Source organism: Ruditapes philippinarum, unplaced genomic scaffold (assembly GCF_026571515.1).
Source record: "Ruditapes philippinarum isolate M1 unplaced genomic scaffold, ASM2657151v2 ctg2340_1_1_1_1, whole genome shotgun sequence".
NCBI lineage: Eukaryota > Metazoa > Mollusca > Bivalvia > Venerida > Veneridae > Ruditapes > Ruditapes philippinarum.
Genome location: NW_026866290.1, coordinates 1 through 13,368, shown reverse-complemented (window position 1 = coordinate 13,368; position 13,368 = coordinate 1). Strand labels below are relative to the sequence as shown.

The 13,368-nt window shown below is 31.1% G+C and overlaps 1 protein-coding gene across 1 annotated transcript; it reads right to left on the bottom strand.

The window, feature by feature from the left end:
- Window positions 1-205: 205 nt before the first annotated feature.
- LOC132732008 (ficolin-3-like) lies at window positions 206-12,644 on the bottom strand (the record flags this gene model as incomplete). The annotated part of the gene is made up of 6 exons (XM_060718343.1): window positions 206-489; window positions 1,418-1,579; window positions 1,959-2,055; window positions 8,378-8,529; window positions 9,461-9,622; window positions 12,557-12,644. Coding segments are annotated over 6 exons (945 nt in total), but the record flags the coding sequence as incomplete, so codon positions are not given.
- Between the last annotated feature and the right edge of the window lie 724 nt (window positions 12,645-13,368).

The window sequence follows — 13,368 nt, the reverse complement described above, 5'->3', positions numbered from 1 at the left end:
TTATTGTATATTTATATAGATAAAAAAGTTATCAGAACACAGTATTTAATCTTATCATGCTTTGAATACTTTAAGTTTAAAATTTCCTTTACAACATCATATTTTTGACATAAAATAAACTAATGAATTCGTCCACATTGTTTTCGTACAAGGATAGTCATTTAATACAAATGTTTTGGATTGAGTTGAACGTGACATTAATATTTCATGTTGAGGTCCTTCTCAACATCATTGTAGAACGTCTCAGTCCCTTATTGCTGTTAAATCCATCATGCACGTGTCCACATGTCCCTGATTCTAGACCAGCGATGACACATGTTCCTCCTGGTGTCACATACAATCCATTTAGGTTAACGTAAGAACATTCTTTATACCACCAGCCCCCGTGTCGATCGACAGCGCAATTACGAGTTAATCCGGAATCAACGTCACGGTCAAAGGTCGAAAACCGTTGAAATTTGTGATAGAGTAAGCCATATGCCGAATCACCTTAAAAGATAATAAAATATTTTCTTTTACTCACATTCACAAGTTAAAAAAAACAAAACAAAGAAAGAACAAAAAGAAATTATCTCAAACTTGAGTAAAAAATATTGAAAAAAACAAGCGGACCTGGATAATCGGCATCCAATTCAAAAAGCAATACTACCAACTATCTTACGTGAAATTAATTCAAAGATCTATTGAAAGGAATCTATTTTTGAATATTCTATAAATAAATACAAAAACAACTAATAACTGAAGTAATCTATGCACTACAATTATTGTGAGAATGGCGAGACTTATGTCGTTTGTTAACGATAACTTTTCATCATTACCAAACGTGTGCATATCTCTGTGCCCCAGAATTTTTTTTTTTTCATTTTGCTTATAGTTTTTCTTTTTGTACCCTATTAAAGTTTCAAAAAGTTACGCATTGGCCAAATACCTGAACCATCATTAACATCTGTTGCATTTTGGCAGCCAGTAAAAAATTGATTCAGTACTTTGAACGGAAGTCGAAAAAATACTTTGTTTATATTTTGCAACTTTAATGGCAGATACTGTTTACATTCTGTCCTAATTTTCATATTTAAACCTTATAAAACGCATGCTTGACTTTTCTTAAGAATGAACAATTTATTCTTCTCTAAAGCATAATGTGCCTGTATGGATATCAATTAAATTACAAATTATTTTGCTGACACAAACTAAGGTAAATTACAGCAGTTTAATTATTCAACAACAACGTTGACAACGAGAAATATCATCGCCACGAACAGCAGCAACAAAAAAAAAAAAAAAAAAAAAAAAAAAAAACACATCAAGGATATTAATTATATAAAAATACATTATTAGATAAAAATGAATATATAACATTTTCTTACTGTCATGGTAAAGGAACATATCATTTTGTTTTGTTTCTCTCATTTCATACCTGCGGATCCCTCTCGTGAGCCAATGTTGAGTTTATAATTTGTTCCATCTGTTAATTTGAACTCCTGAAAAGTCTCATACCCTGTGCCATTATTTTCATTTGTCATGTCTAGACGAACCTCAGAAGTGCCCTGTGCAGCTAATTCTTGTATATATTTCAGGCCTGAGAAAACACAACCGATAAGAAATAAAAAAAATTAAAGGATAGTCCTGCAGAGTTATAATCTAAAACAAAACATTATCATTAAAACTAAATGTACTTGATGGACCATGAAGGCGAACATGAGTACGACAATTAGTAAATCAGACATAGAATGGCTAATAATTCGTTTTCACTCAATGTGCTCTCTTCCAATGTGATACAATCTATTTGTTCAACAGAATGCCTCTGCCATAAAAAAAACATAGTCACTTTTTACATATGAAGCTTTAACATGTTTCTTTCTAAACCTCATACAATGACGTATGTATCAAACGTTTTACCTGAAAGTATATGCTAAAACATATAATTATATGAAGAAAAAGTATAATTCCTGACATACCTAACCACAACTCTCCTTCAGCGTTCCCAAATCCATTATCATAGTCGGAAAAGTTTCGATAAAACTCAACCGACCCATCCATACGTCTTTGAAATATCTGAAAAATAAACCGAAAGAAAGCCCTGTATTACTACAAATCTACACATATTTTCTCGGTGTAGAACAAACCTTTCAGCTTTACCGGATAATTAAACAGTAATCGCAAATTTCTCCGTAATTGATCTTTGACTATTAATTCCATAGCTTTTTTTAAGATGCTAGAAGAGCGGTGTAAGACAAAGAAGCATGACAGTTGACAAATATAAACTTCTCCTCACGAGGATTGAGCAAATAATCCAAATAAATAATCAAGTCTCAGATAATATGGGGATTGATAAAATTTGACGAAGTGCCTTTTCTTTGAACCATAGACAATACATTTACACATGCGATTTTGTTTGCACAAGCTAAAATAATTGTCAGGGATATATTTCATCACTTATTGTACATAGGCAAGCATATAAGTTGAATAATAAAATTGATGATTCGTGATGGAGTATCATTCTCAAATTATAACATTTTGTCTAGCATATTAATACCACAATTATCCAACTGTAAATGTTTTGTAAATGCTCTAACAACATACTTATAAACACTTACATTTTTTTAATTTGCTTTTGGTTCAATGATTTGGTTCAGAATAAACTAAACTCATTAATGTACTGGTTTATAATTACTTAATTGGTATTTCTACATATCAAATTACTATTTCTTAACACAACTTATTTCCAGGTGTGTATAGTATAATTAAACATCGCATTAAGTGTCCGTATTCAAAAGATATACCGCTCAATTGGACATTTGCTTACTTTTGCATGAAATGCTTTTTACCAAATATCAACAAAATTTTGAAAACATAAGATACAGAAAAATTGATAATTATGGCAGGGACAGTTTTCATAGTGACACATTGTTACCTTGTAATTTTGCGTTCTGGTATCGCTGTACTTTTCAACTTATATTAAGGATTTAGGTACACACATTGTACATTTGAATTGTAGGATATTGGTAGAAACAAGTTTATATACAATTTGGCATTTTACTCTTTCTTAATTGAATTACAATAATAAAGTTTTATTTGTTAACATGGAATGGACAAACAACTGAATCTATTATCTCAAAAACGACAGAGATATAGCAAGTATTTTGGATTCTACACCGGCTGCTGGTACAGGCCGGAATATCGCGCTCAAGGTTAACTGTTTACGGCAGTAACGAGGTTCCGCTGTGACTACAGCCGGTGTTTGATTCTTTTTCTTGCATATGACATATTGATCATGATTAGGAAAGAAATTACGGAAAGAAACATTAAACTATTTTAGTGGAGAACAGTTCCTGTTGCACTTTAATAAAAAACTGTCAATATCTCATGGCATCAATAAAGTAATGGTTTAAACAAAGAGGTTTGTCTGTATTTACGAGTTAAGAATAACATTTTAAATGTTCGGCATTTAAATAACTCTAATACTTCCGCCAACGATTTTCTATAAATTAATTTGGATTTATATACATGTATTTCGCAAGTTATGAAATTAATAATAGGCCACTCCTTAGATTTTTGAAATTAAAAAAAACTACAGTAGTGAATGTTGTTGTCCATCTATGAGTGAATTATACAAATCCTGAGTAGCGTATGATATATTATCTTGTTCGGCCCTAAATGAACTCGACTCGGCCGCAATCGGTACAAATTATCCCCTTGATCTATATAAAAATTATCAAAAGAAGTTTTTTATAACAAACGATAACATCAGTTTGTATTTAGTAATTTCACAAAAGGCAATACTTGAACCTTCAGCCTTTTTATAAAATGGCTAGTGCTTTTAACCTATAGATACCTTTATACCTTCAACCTGTATTCCTTAACACTTTTGTGCTAGAAGATCTTCCGTTTCAGCAAAGACTGTAAATGTGGTGTCAGTCAATAGACATGGTCGGTCCCTATGGTTTCTTTCAAGCATCACTGGTGGCAGAATACACTATGTCGGGAATGTGTGGGTACCAAATTTAAGCACCAAACTAGTAGCTTACAGGAATGCTTCACCAACAAATGAAAGTTTATGGCATGACTCAAACGCAACCATGATTAGGTCAAGTCAAAGTCAGCTGTTTTAACCTTTTATAATTCCAAATAATGTAAAACCAACAAAAACATGTTTCAATCATGACCATTTATAGGTATATAATCAAATTTTCACTTGTCAAGTCATTTCAGTAAAAATTCATGAATTAAAAAAGTCTGATTTTATGAAGAAAGAAACATAACATCTCCACTAAAACCTGGGAATACCGTATTACCAGCTTAGAAAGGGGTTTCATTATGACCTCGTCCATATTCTCTTCACAATGTTCTTCTATAATCATTTATGCCAAGTATCTATATATCCATCGAATACCAAATATTTAAATAATATCCAACTTCTTTTATATACAATGAATATCAAAACACATTTAAGCAAAACAATTGACTGTGCAATAATTAATTTTATCAATAATTTATTTTGTTAATTTTAAGTTAGTAATATTACTGTTTACTATCTTTATTGTAGGGGTATATAGTGGGTTTATAGTGAAACCGAAATTAGAGAGGTCATATAGATAGTGTATACTATTTACTCTTGTTTGTCATCATAACGAGATTCGTCTGCCAATTGATTGGTGTTTTGGTAGTCTAGCAGAATAAATAAAATAAAAAAAATTAGTAAAATTTTATAGCTTTCCTTAAACAACGTTGAAAATACATGCACTGTTTCAGTAATTATTTATATCATAGACCATGTAGTTTACTTCTTTATCTGAAATAAACGTGGTTTGTATAATTGATTTTTACATTTTTTTTTCATATTTATGCACCATTTTTCTTATGCTTTCTGGCAAATATTCAAATAAAAAATGGTAGATAAATCTGCTAGAATAAATACGATGCGTAATTTAAGTCGGACACTAAAGTTGTAACAGTCATTTGAAAAACTGCTTTGTTCACCGACCTCAAAAAAAAAAACAAACAAAAAACAACAAAAACAAAAGAAACAAGAAAAAACTGGACGGGGTGTCATCATAAAATAGAGACAATAAGAATCCCTTAAGAAATCCCAAAACGGCAAAATTGAAAATAATTTAAAACTTAAATGCCTACAAAAGGATAAGGACAAAGACTAAGTCGAATTTGTTAACGATGAAACATTTATTGCTTATTACGTCATAATCACAACATAGAGGAGAATACACTTGGATAATACAAATCATTATATAAGCACAATTTTTTATCATCAACTGTCAAATCTTTATTCTGTATACATATATAAATACGCTTGCTAATGTTCGGGTTATAGTCCAATTGTCTTGAAAGCCAATTTTTAACGATAATTTTCAAGGTATCGAGGGATTATTTTAGATATGCACGAATGATAACAAAACATTCATTTCTAGTTTGACGCTAGAATGATTCACCAATCAATAATTGTATTGCTCGAACAAAATGTTAAGTGATCAAGCAGAAAAGAAATTTAAATTCTCAAGTATAAAGGAAATAAATATTGACCTAAATTATTCAGTAATTATTGGGAAATCTATAATTGAAAATATTAGCCAAAAAGTGGCCTCATTGAATTCGGGAAATAATCTTACTACTGAACTGTGAATTTAACATTGAATGTGGTAAGTGAGCGGTATTTGAATTGTTATAAATAAAAACGTTCTTATTATCAAACAATTGAAGCAATTTTTTTATTTCTGCCACTGTTTGTTTACTCAAAACATTTTTGTTTTACAGAGACACAACAAATTTTAATGCAAACATCATTGTTAAAGAATAGCGTGTAAAATTATGTGTGCAACTTATTGAGTATTATGATATTATCCTTTTTACAAATATTTACTTTTGCAATAGATTTTAAAGACAGAACAACAGCTGCGCTATATACAACACAAGTAAAAACCTTACAAAAAACCAAACATTAAATATCATCATAAGTTTATATTGCGTAAAAAACATTAAATAAAATAATTCAGTTCTTTACTTACTAAATACCAAGCTCATGCATCTCTATCGAGAAATAGGTAATTGTCAAGGAAACACTGAGACAACCAATACAGACACTAAAACTTGGCAGTAAGAGAAAGGATCACATTCAAACAGTGATTGAAGAAAACAGATCGACAAAACATTGACTTCTTCAATCTAGGACTAGAGAACATAAACAAGTAACACAATGAATAGCATTAAGAGGTGGCAAGAAAAAAAGTACTACAATAAACACGTTCAATAGCTATTATCAACTTGCCTATGTGGTACGGTAAGCAACAGAAACAGGTCATTAGAAGACATAATACATTATAATATTGACAGAACACTATCTTGAAATAGAGGCTCTTTATATAATTCTAAAGACGGTAGAGTTAAATCCAAACCAGATGGTCAAAATGAAAACTAAAGCGAGCATTTTAGCGAGGAGTTTCACATCAAGACAGAACCTACAATAAAGAAAAAAGATTGTGGATAAAGACAAGATGCCCAAGACTAGTAAGGTTCCAGACCTCGATGTTAACTCGCCAGAACCTCTGACTACAGTGGATCTTCTGAAAGGGCTTCTACAAGGCATTTATTAGAGACAGAAGAGAGATGTTATCGTTTTGTATTTTTTTACCACACCCGGTCTTCATGATTTGATATTAAGTTGAAAATTATTTTAACTTTGATCTGTCGTAAAAAATAAAACGTTTGTTTTAAGCGGGCTTCAGCTCTTTTTTGTTAAAAAAACAAATTTGTGCTGTTTCAAATATAGTATTCCAGTTAGTTTATCTGATATAACCGAAAGGCATTTTTCAAAATAGCGTCCAAAGAGCTATTTATAAAATGCCATTGACGGTTGTAGAAGATAGGTAAATGATTCATCGGTTTTACTTATTTTCATTTAGAATGTGGACCGGTAGATTAAATGTATCAAGGAGTTTCCTTAATGCTTATGAATTTTACCGCAGCATCACCATAATTCTTTTGTTTCAATATTTATACGAAACTGTTGTATATCTAAAAATAACATATAACAACCATTAGAAAAGCTACAGGATAGAACTACATACAAAACTAATCTAAAAATGTATTTTAACATTGCACATTGACATGACAAAAATTAATTGTGCAGGATATATTCAAAATGTTGAAAGAATAAAGAATATACACAGCAAATTTGAAAGAATCTTCATCTTTATATTAGTATGCAAGTATCGAATTTACTGATAAAACATATTTTTTAAAAAAAAGGGTAATAAAAAAGGACTTCTACTGACTTGGGGAAAAAACAATATATTTACAATTAAAAAACGATATTTATTGATTTCCGATGACTTTATTGATTTACAAGAAATTTTCTGTTTTATTAATATACATTTATTAAAACGTTAAAACAAATTATATTCTGTTGGTCCTTGTTTCTAGTTTTTTTTTTCTTCTTTCTTTCTTTCCCCTTCAAAAAATTTGCTGTTTTGTTTTCAAGTGAGACATTTATTAGACAAACTTTAAAATTTTTTATAAGGCATAAAAGAAAATTGTCATTCTAAATTTGCATTATAAATGCTTGCTCAAAGTTCAACTCGAGAGGTTGTTTAAAGCTATCAAAAATTGATATTTATCATTAGGGTAACATTTCTCTTGTAAGAAATACGGTTTTGCCTTAGAATTTTTAAACTCTAGTTCAAAAAATTAACTTGAATAATCCAGGTTTAAAATTAAAAAAAACAGTTTTAGCTTTTTCAAAAAATTTTTTTTTTTTTCCAAATTTTTTAAACTTTTTTGTTGTTCTTTATGAAAAATTGTTTCCAAAAAATTTGCCAAAAAAAGAAAAAAAATTTTTAAAATTTTAATAATTCCTTTTTCTTTTTGTTTTTTTAAAAAATTTTTAAGTTTTGGAAAAAACCAAAAATTTTTTTTTTAAATTTTTAAAAATAAAAAAAATTTTTGGTTTTTGGAAAATTTTATTTTTTTAAAATTTTTATTTTAAAACAAAAAAAAATATTAAAAAAATTTTTTTTTGGGTTTTTTAATTTTTAATTAATTAGAAAAAAAAAAGTTTTTTAAAGAAACCACCAGTAATTTAATCTTATCATGCTTTGAATACTTTTAAAATTTCCTAAACAACATCATATTTTTTGACATAAAATAAACAAATGAATTCGTCCACATTGTTTTCGTTTAAGATAATCATTTATAATAAATGTTTTAAATTGAGTTGAACGTGACATTATCATTGCATATTTAGGTTCTTCTCAACATTATTGTAGAACGTCTCAATCCCTTATTGCCGTTAAATCCAATATGTAGGTGTCCACATGTCCCTGATTCTGCACCAGCGATGACACATGTTCCTCCTGGTGTCACATACAATCCATTCAGGTTTTACGTAAGAACATCCGTTATACCACCAGCCTCCATGTCGATCGACAGCACAATTACGATTTGATGCGGAATCAAAGTCACGGTCAAAGGTCGAAAACCGTTGAAATTTGTGATAGAGTAAGCCATATGCAGAATTACCTAAACAGATAATAATAGATTTTCTTTTACAAACCATTAGATCACATTCACATTCACAAGTTAACAACAAAAAAAAGACATAAAAACCCATCTCAAACTCGGGTAAAGATATTAAAAAGCGGACTTGATAATTCCAAAAGCAGCATTTCTTCTACCTGCTACCAAATATCTTACGTGAAATTAATTCAAAGGTCTGTTAGAAACCAAATATTTATATTATTGAATAATGTTAAGATGTAAAGTACAAATACGAATAATTGAAATAATCTATACACTACAATTATTGTGAGAATGTCGAGACTAATGACATTTGTTAACGATAACATTTTAGCATACCAAACGTGTGCAGAATCAAAGGCCTTCTATGCCCCAGAAAATGCTTTAATTTTCATTTCTCTTATCTTTTTTCTATTTCTTTCCTCTTAAAGTTTCAAAAAGTTACTCATTGGCCAAATACCTGAACAATCATTTACATCTGCGGCATGTTGGCAAGCAGTTAAAAAGTGATATAGCTTTTTGAATGGAAGTGTTTACATTTTGCTACTTTAATACCAGATAAATTTCACATTCTGTGCTACTTTCATTAGAAGATAAGCATCTAAAATGCCTTATATAACGCATGTTTGACTTTTTTTTGAGAATGAATAATTAATTTTTCCCTAAAGCATTATGTGCCTGTAAGGAAATTAATTAAATGACAAATAGTTATCTTGCTAACACAAAGTAAGGTAAATTACAGCAGTTTAATTATTCAACATCGTCAACAACAACAACGTTGACAACAGCAACAACTAAAAACATATCAAGGAAATTATTAGATAGAAATAAGTATTAATGAATCCGTTTTCGCGTAAATATTTAGATTTGTTTTTTTAACATTTTCGTAGTGACACGGTTACGGAACATATGATTTTGTTTCCTTTTTTCATACCTGTGGATCCCTCACGTGACCCAATGTTGAGTTTATAATTTGTTCCATCTGTTAATCTGAACTCCTGAAAAGTCTCATACCCTGTACCATTATTTTCATTTGTCATGTCTAGACGCACCTCAGAAGTACCTTGTTCAGCTAATTCTTGTATATATTTCAGGCCTGAGAAAACACAACCAATAAGAAATATAAAACAATTTAAGGATAGTCTTATAGAGATATAATCTAAAACAAAACCTTTTCATTGAAACTAAAAGTACTTGATGGACCATGAAGGCGGAAAGGAGAGAAAGACAATAAGTAAATCAAACATCAAATTTAGAATGGCTAATAATCGGGTTCATTCAATGTGCTCATTTCCAATGTGATACAATCTATTTGTTCAACAGTATGCCTCTGCCGTAAAATAAGACCCACAGTTCTGCCCAGGTCACAAATAAAACGGGCGCCGTCCGATTATTTTTATAAAAATCGTTTAATCGGACGGCGCCCGTTTTATTTGTGACCTAGGCATTAGCTCTATTCAGGCACCGGGCGGGGCCCGGCCGATGTCCGCCCGGACGCCTTTTAAATCGGACGTTGTTTAAGTAGAACAAAAAACCGCCCGATCAAAAAAAATCATCGCACGGTCGCCGCCCAGCGACCGAACGATGTCCGCTCGATGATATTTATACTCAGTGACCCCAAAAATTATCGTTCCGGGCCGCCGTTAGGTTTTAAGTATTACTTAAAATCGAAGGCGCACGCTCGATGAGCAAAATTTCAGCTGCTGCCGTCCGATAGTCACTGCCACCGGACGGACGCCGGCCGATTTTTATGCGATTTTTGAGAAACAGGACGCTGCCCGGTGGCATTTTTCTTATTTGTGACCCTAGGCTTTACTTTTAAAACATGTACAGTTTTAACACATTTCTTTCTAATCCTTATACAATGACGTATGTTATTCAATTTTTTTACCTCAAATGTATGCTTTAAACTACAATATTTTGGGAAAAAGTATAATTCCTGACATTTTCTAGCCACAATTCTCCTTCAGCGTTTCCAAATGCCATTATCATAGTCGGGGAAAAGTTTCGATAAAACTCAACCGACCCATCCATACGTCTTTGAAATATCTGAAAAATAAATCGAAAGAAAGCCCTGAAAACACTACAGATCTACACATATTTTCTCGGTGGTTGACAAAACTTTTCATCTTTCCCGGATAATTAAACAGTTACAGGTATATCAAATTTCTCCGCAACTGATCTTTGACTATTAATTTCACATGATTTTTTAAAGTGCTAGAAAAGCGGTGCAAACAAAGAAGCCTGACACTTCTCCTCACGAGGATTGAGCAAATAATCCAAATAAATAATCAAGTCTCAGATAATATGGGGATTGATAAAATTTGACGAAGTGCCTTTTCTTTGAACCATAGACAATACATTTACACATGCGATTTTGTTTGCACAAGCTAAAATAATTGTCAGGGATATATTTCATCACTTATTGTACATAGGCAAGCATATAAGTTGAATAATAAAATTGATGATTCGTGATGGAGTATCGTTCACAAATTGTAACATTTTGTCTAGCATATAAAAAACTTGATCGATATGACTCAAAAGGTTACAAAACCGTCTACGATAATATGGCGATAACGTATGTGAATATACCGTCCATCCGCCTCCTGCAGTTTCCATGTCACAATTTTACAGTTAAAATTGTGCCTGATGTCCATAGTTCTATATCATACATCCCGGATTCTGCACCAGGGTTCACATCAAGAATTTCTTTGCAGTCAGTTGCTATGTTAAATAAACAAAAAACAAAAAAACCTCATGAATTATTTGTAACCGTTCGCTGATTTCACCGATTACTTCCATATTTATCTGTTTTTGATCATTATTTTTTCAACCAAAATGCTTATAACAATATTGATTAATAATCATGTCTCTGAGGTTAATTAGATGTTTTTATGCCTTCTTTATTATTTATAAGAATTTTCTGTCACGGTAATAGATAACTTATGATTTCCGAACAAAAGCCCTTTACCCAAATAACCTGGTTTTTAAAGCTACAAACTCATAGTATATTATTCGTTCATATAGATTTAAAGCCCATGCAATAAAAGATTTTTCAAGAAAATTTAAAAATATAACAAAATAGGGAAATTTGGGGACCTACCCTTGATACATTTGAGGGAAAAAAAATTAAATAAAGCGCAACGGCCCCATAATTATAAGCCCTCAACGTGAAACAAAGCTTTCAAAATATAAAAGTTATTTGCCCCTGCACAAAATAATCATCTCATCAATTTTTCAGCAAAAGACAACCCCCTCTTTGGGGAAATATAAAATTGTTACAGGGGCATATTGGGTTTTATATCGAGTGTAAAAAATTTATAAAACCGAAAATTTAAAATTTTTTGAAAAAAAAAACGTTGTAATTCTAATCTAAGAAAATTGTTTACGCCTAAATAAAATTCTATATTGACATAATATGTCGGTATGGAGTATTTTCGGGTTAAATGAATAACTTTGGTTATAATAATTAAACGAACTATGTATTGTATACTCTGTGCCCTGTGAAAAAAAACCCAAAAAAAAACAATGGTTATTCAGGGTAAACAAAAAACTTTAAGGCAATAAAAAAAGGTACTTTATTTGATTTAATTAACCAATTGTATAAAATATGGAAGACAGCATGGCAACTTTCATTTCTAATTATACAACATTACAAATAAGTACTGAGCAGTATATCAATTATATTTACCATTTTTACACAACAGTACAAAATATATGAAACACAATATCATCAAGGAAGAGCAGCATTTACTAAAAACAACCCCAACGTGACCTAGTTGCACAGGTCCACCGGCAAGCAGCCCATGCAGTATAACTTGATGACAGAAAAACTGCTTAAATATTTATAGAGGTTACTAGACAATCAAACACAGTTCTGTTCCGACCATTATTGCAGTACTTGTATTTTTATAAATTTATGTAAATTTAATAATTACCTTTGTAACACGCAACAGGTTGCCATTGTCCCGATGCTTGACATTTGACCTCAGCTAGGACTAGGAACATATCCCTAGTGTCCACATTTTACCGAAGGCGATGTCGAGGAACTTATTTTCATTCAACATATTTACCTGTATTTTACCGTTGTCTATAGTTTTTGATTCAACGTTGGCAAGCTAACAAAAAGAACAACATTTCAACATTCTACTACAACATTGATATTCAACTGCATAGGATAACATTTATAGCTGTTTAATAAATCTTAAAATGACTAAAAATGCCCAAATATTAAGAATTCATTATAAAGATTCTTAGCAGGTTAATAAAGCCGTATGTAAACGGTTATTTTTCTAACGGATAAGTAAATTTTTTAACAACCAACAGTTTTTAAATATTCCAATAATACATGTCATATTAGTTGACTAGGAACTTACTATGCGCTTCATATTATCTAAAACATATTTAACAATGGTGATATTGGTATTTCTAGTCCGGGTTCACGGCTGTTAGCCACATTGAATTCACCAGACCACAGTCCAGCCACTGGCATCCGTTCCTGGGCAGGCTGTCAAGCAGTTTACCAGTACTAGTTGTCTTCACTTTTGCAAGGAACTGATAACTTCTTAGAAGTACAGTGCGAATGAACGTAAAAAGGATTTCATTGATCATTCAGCAACGTAAGTTAACTGCGCCTTCCGGAAATCAAACCGCCGGGTCGCCGTTAATATGAATAAACCTGAATAAACGAAATATCGGCGAACAGCTAAAATCATTAAAATTCTTTGGATTTCCTAAATATCTGATTTTTTTGTAACGGAAAAAGGAAGAATGTCATATAAATAATATTAAAAAACATACTGATATCCCCTGCACACATTATGAACACCTGTTTGAATCTCT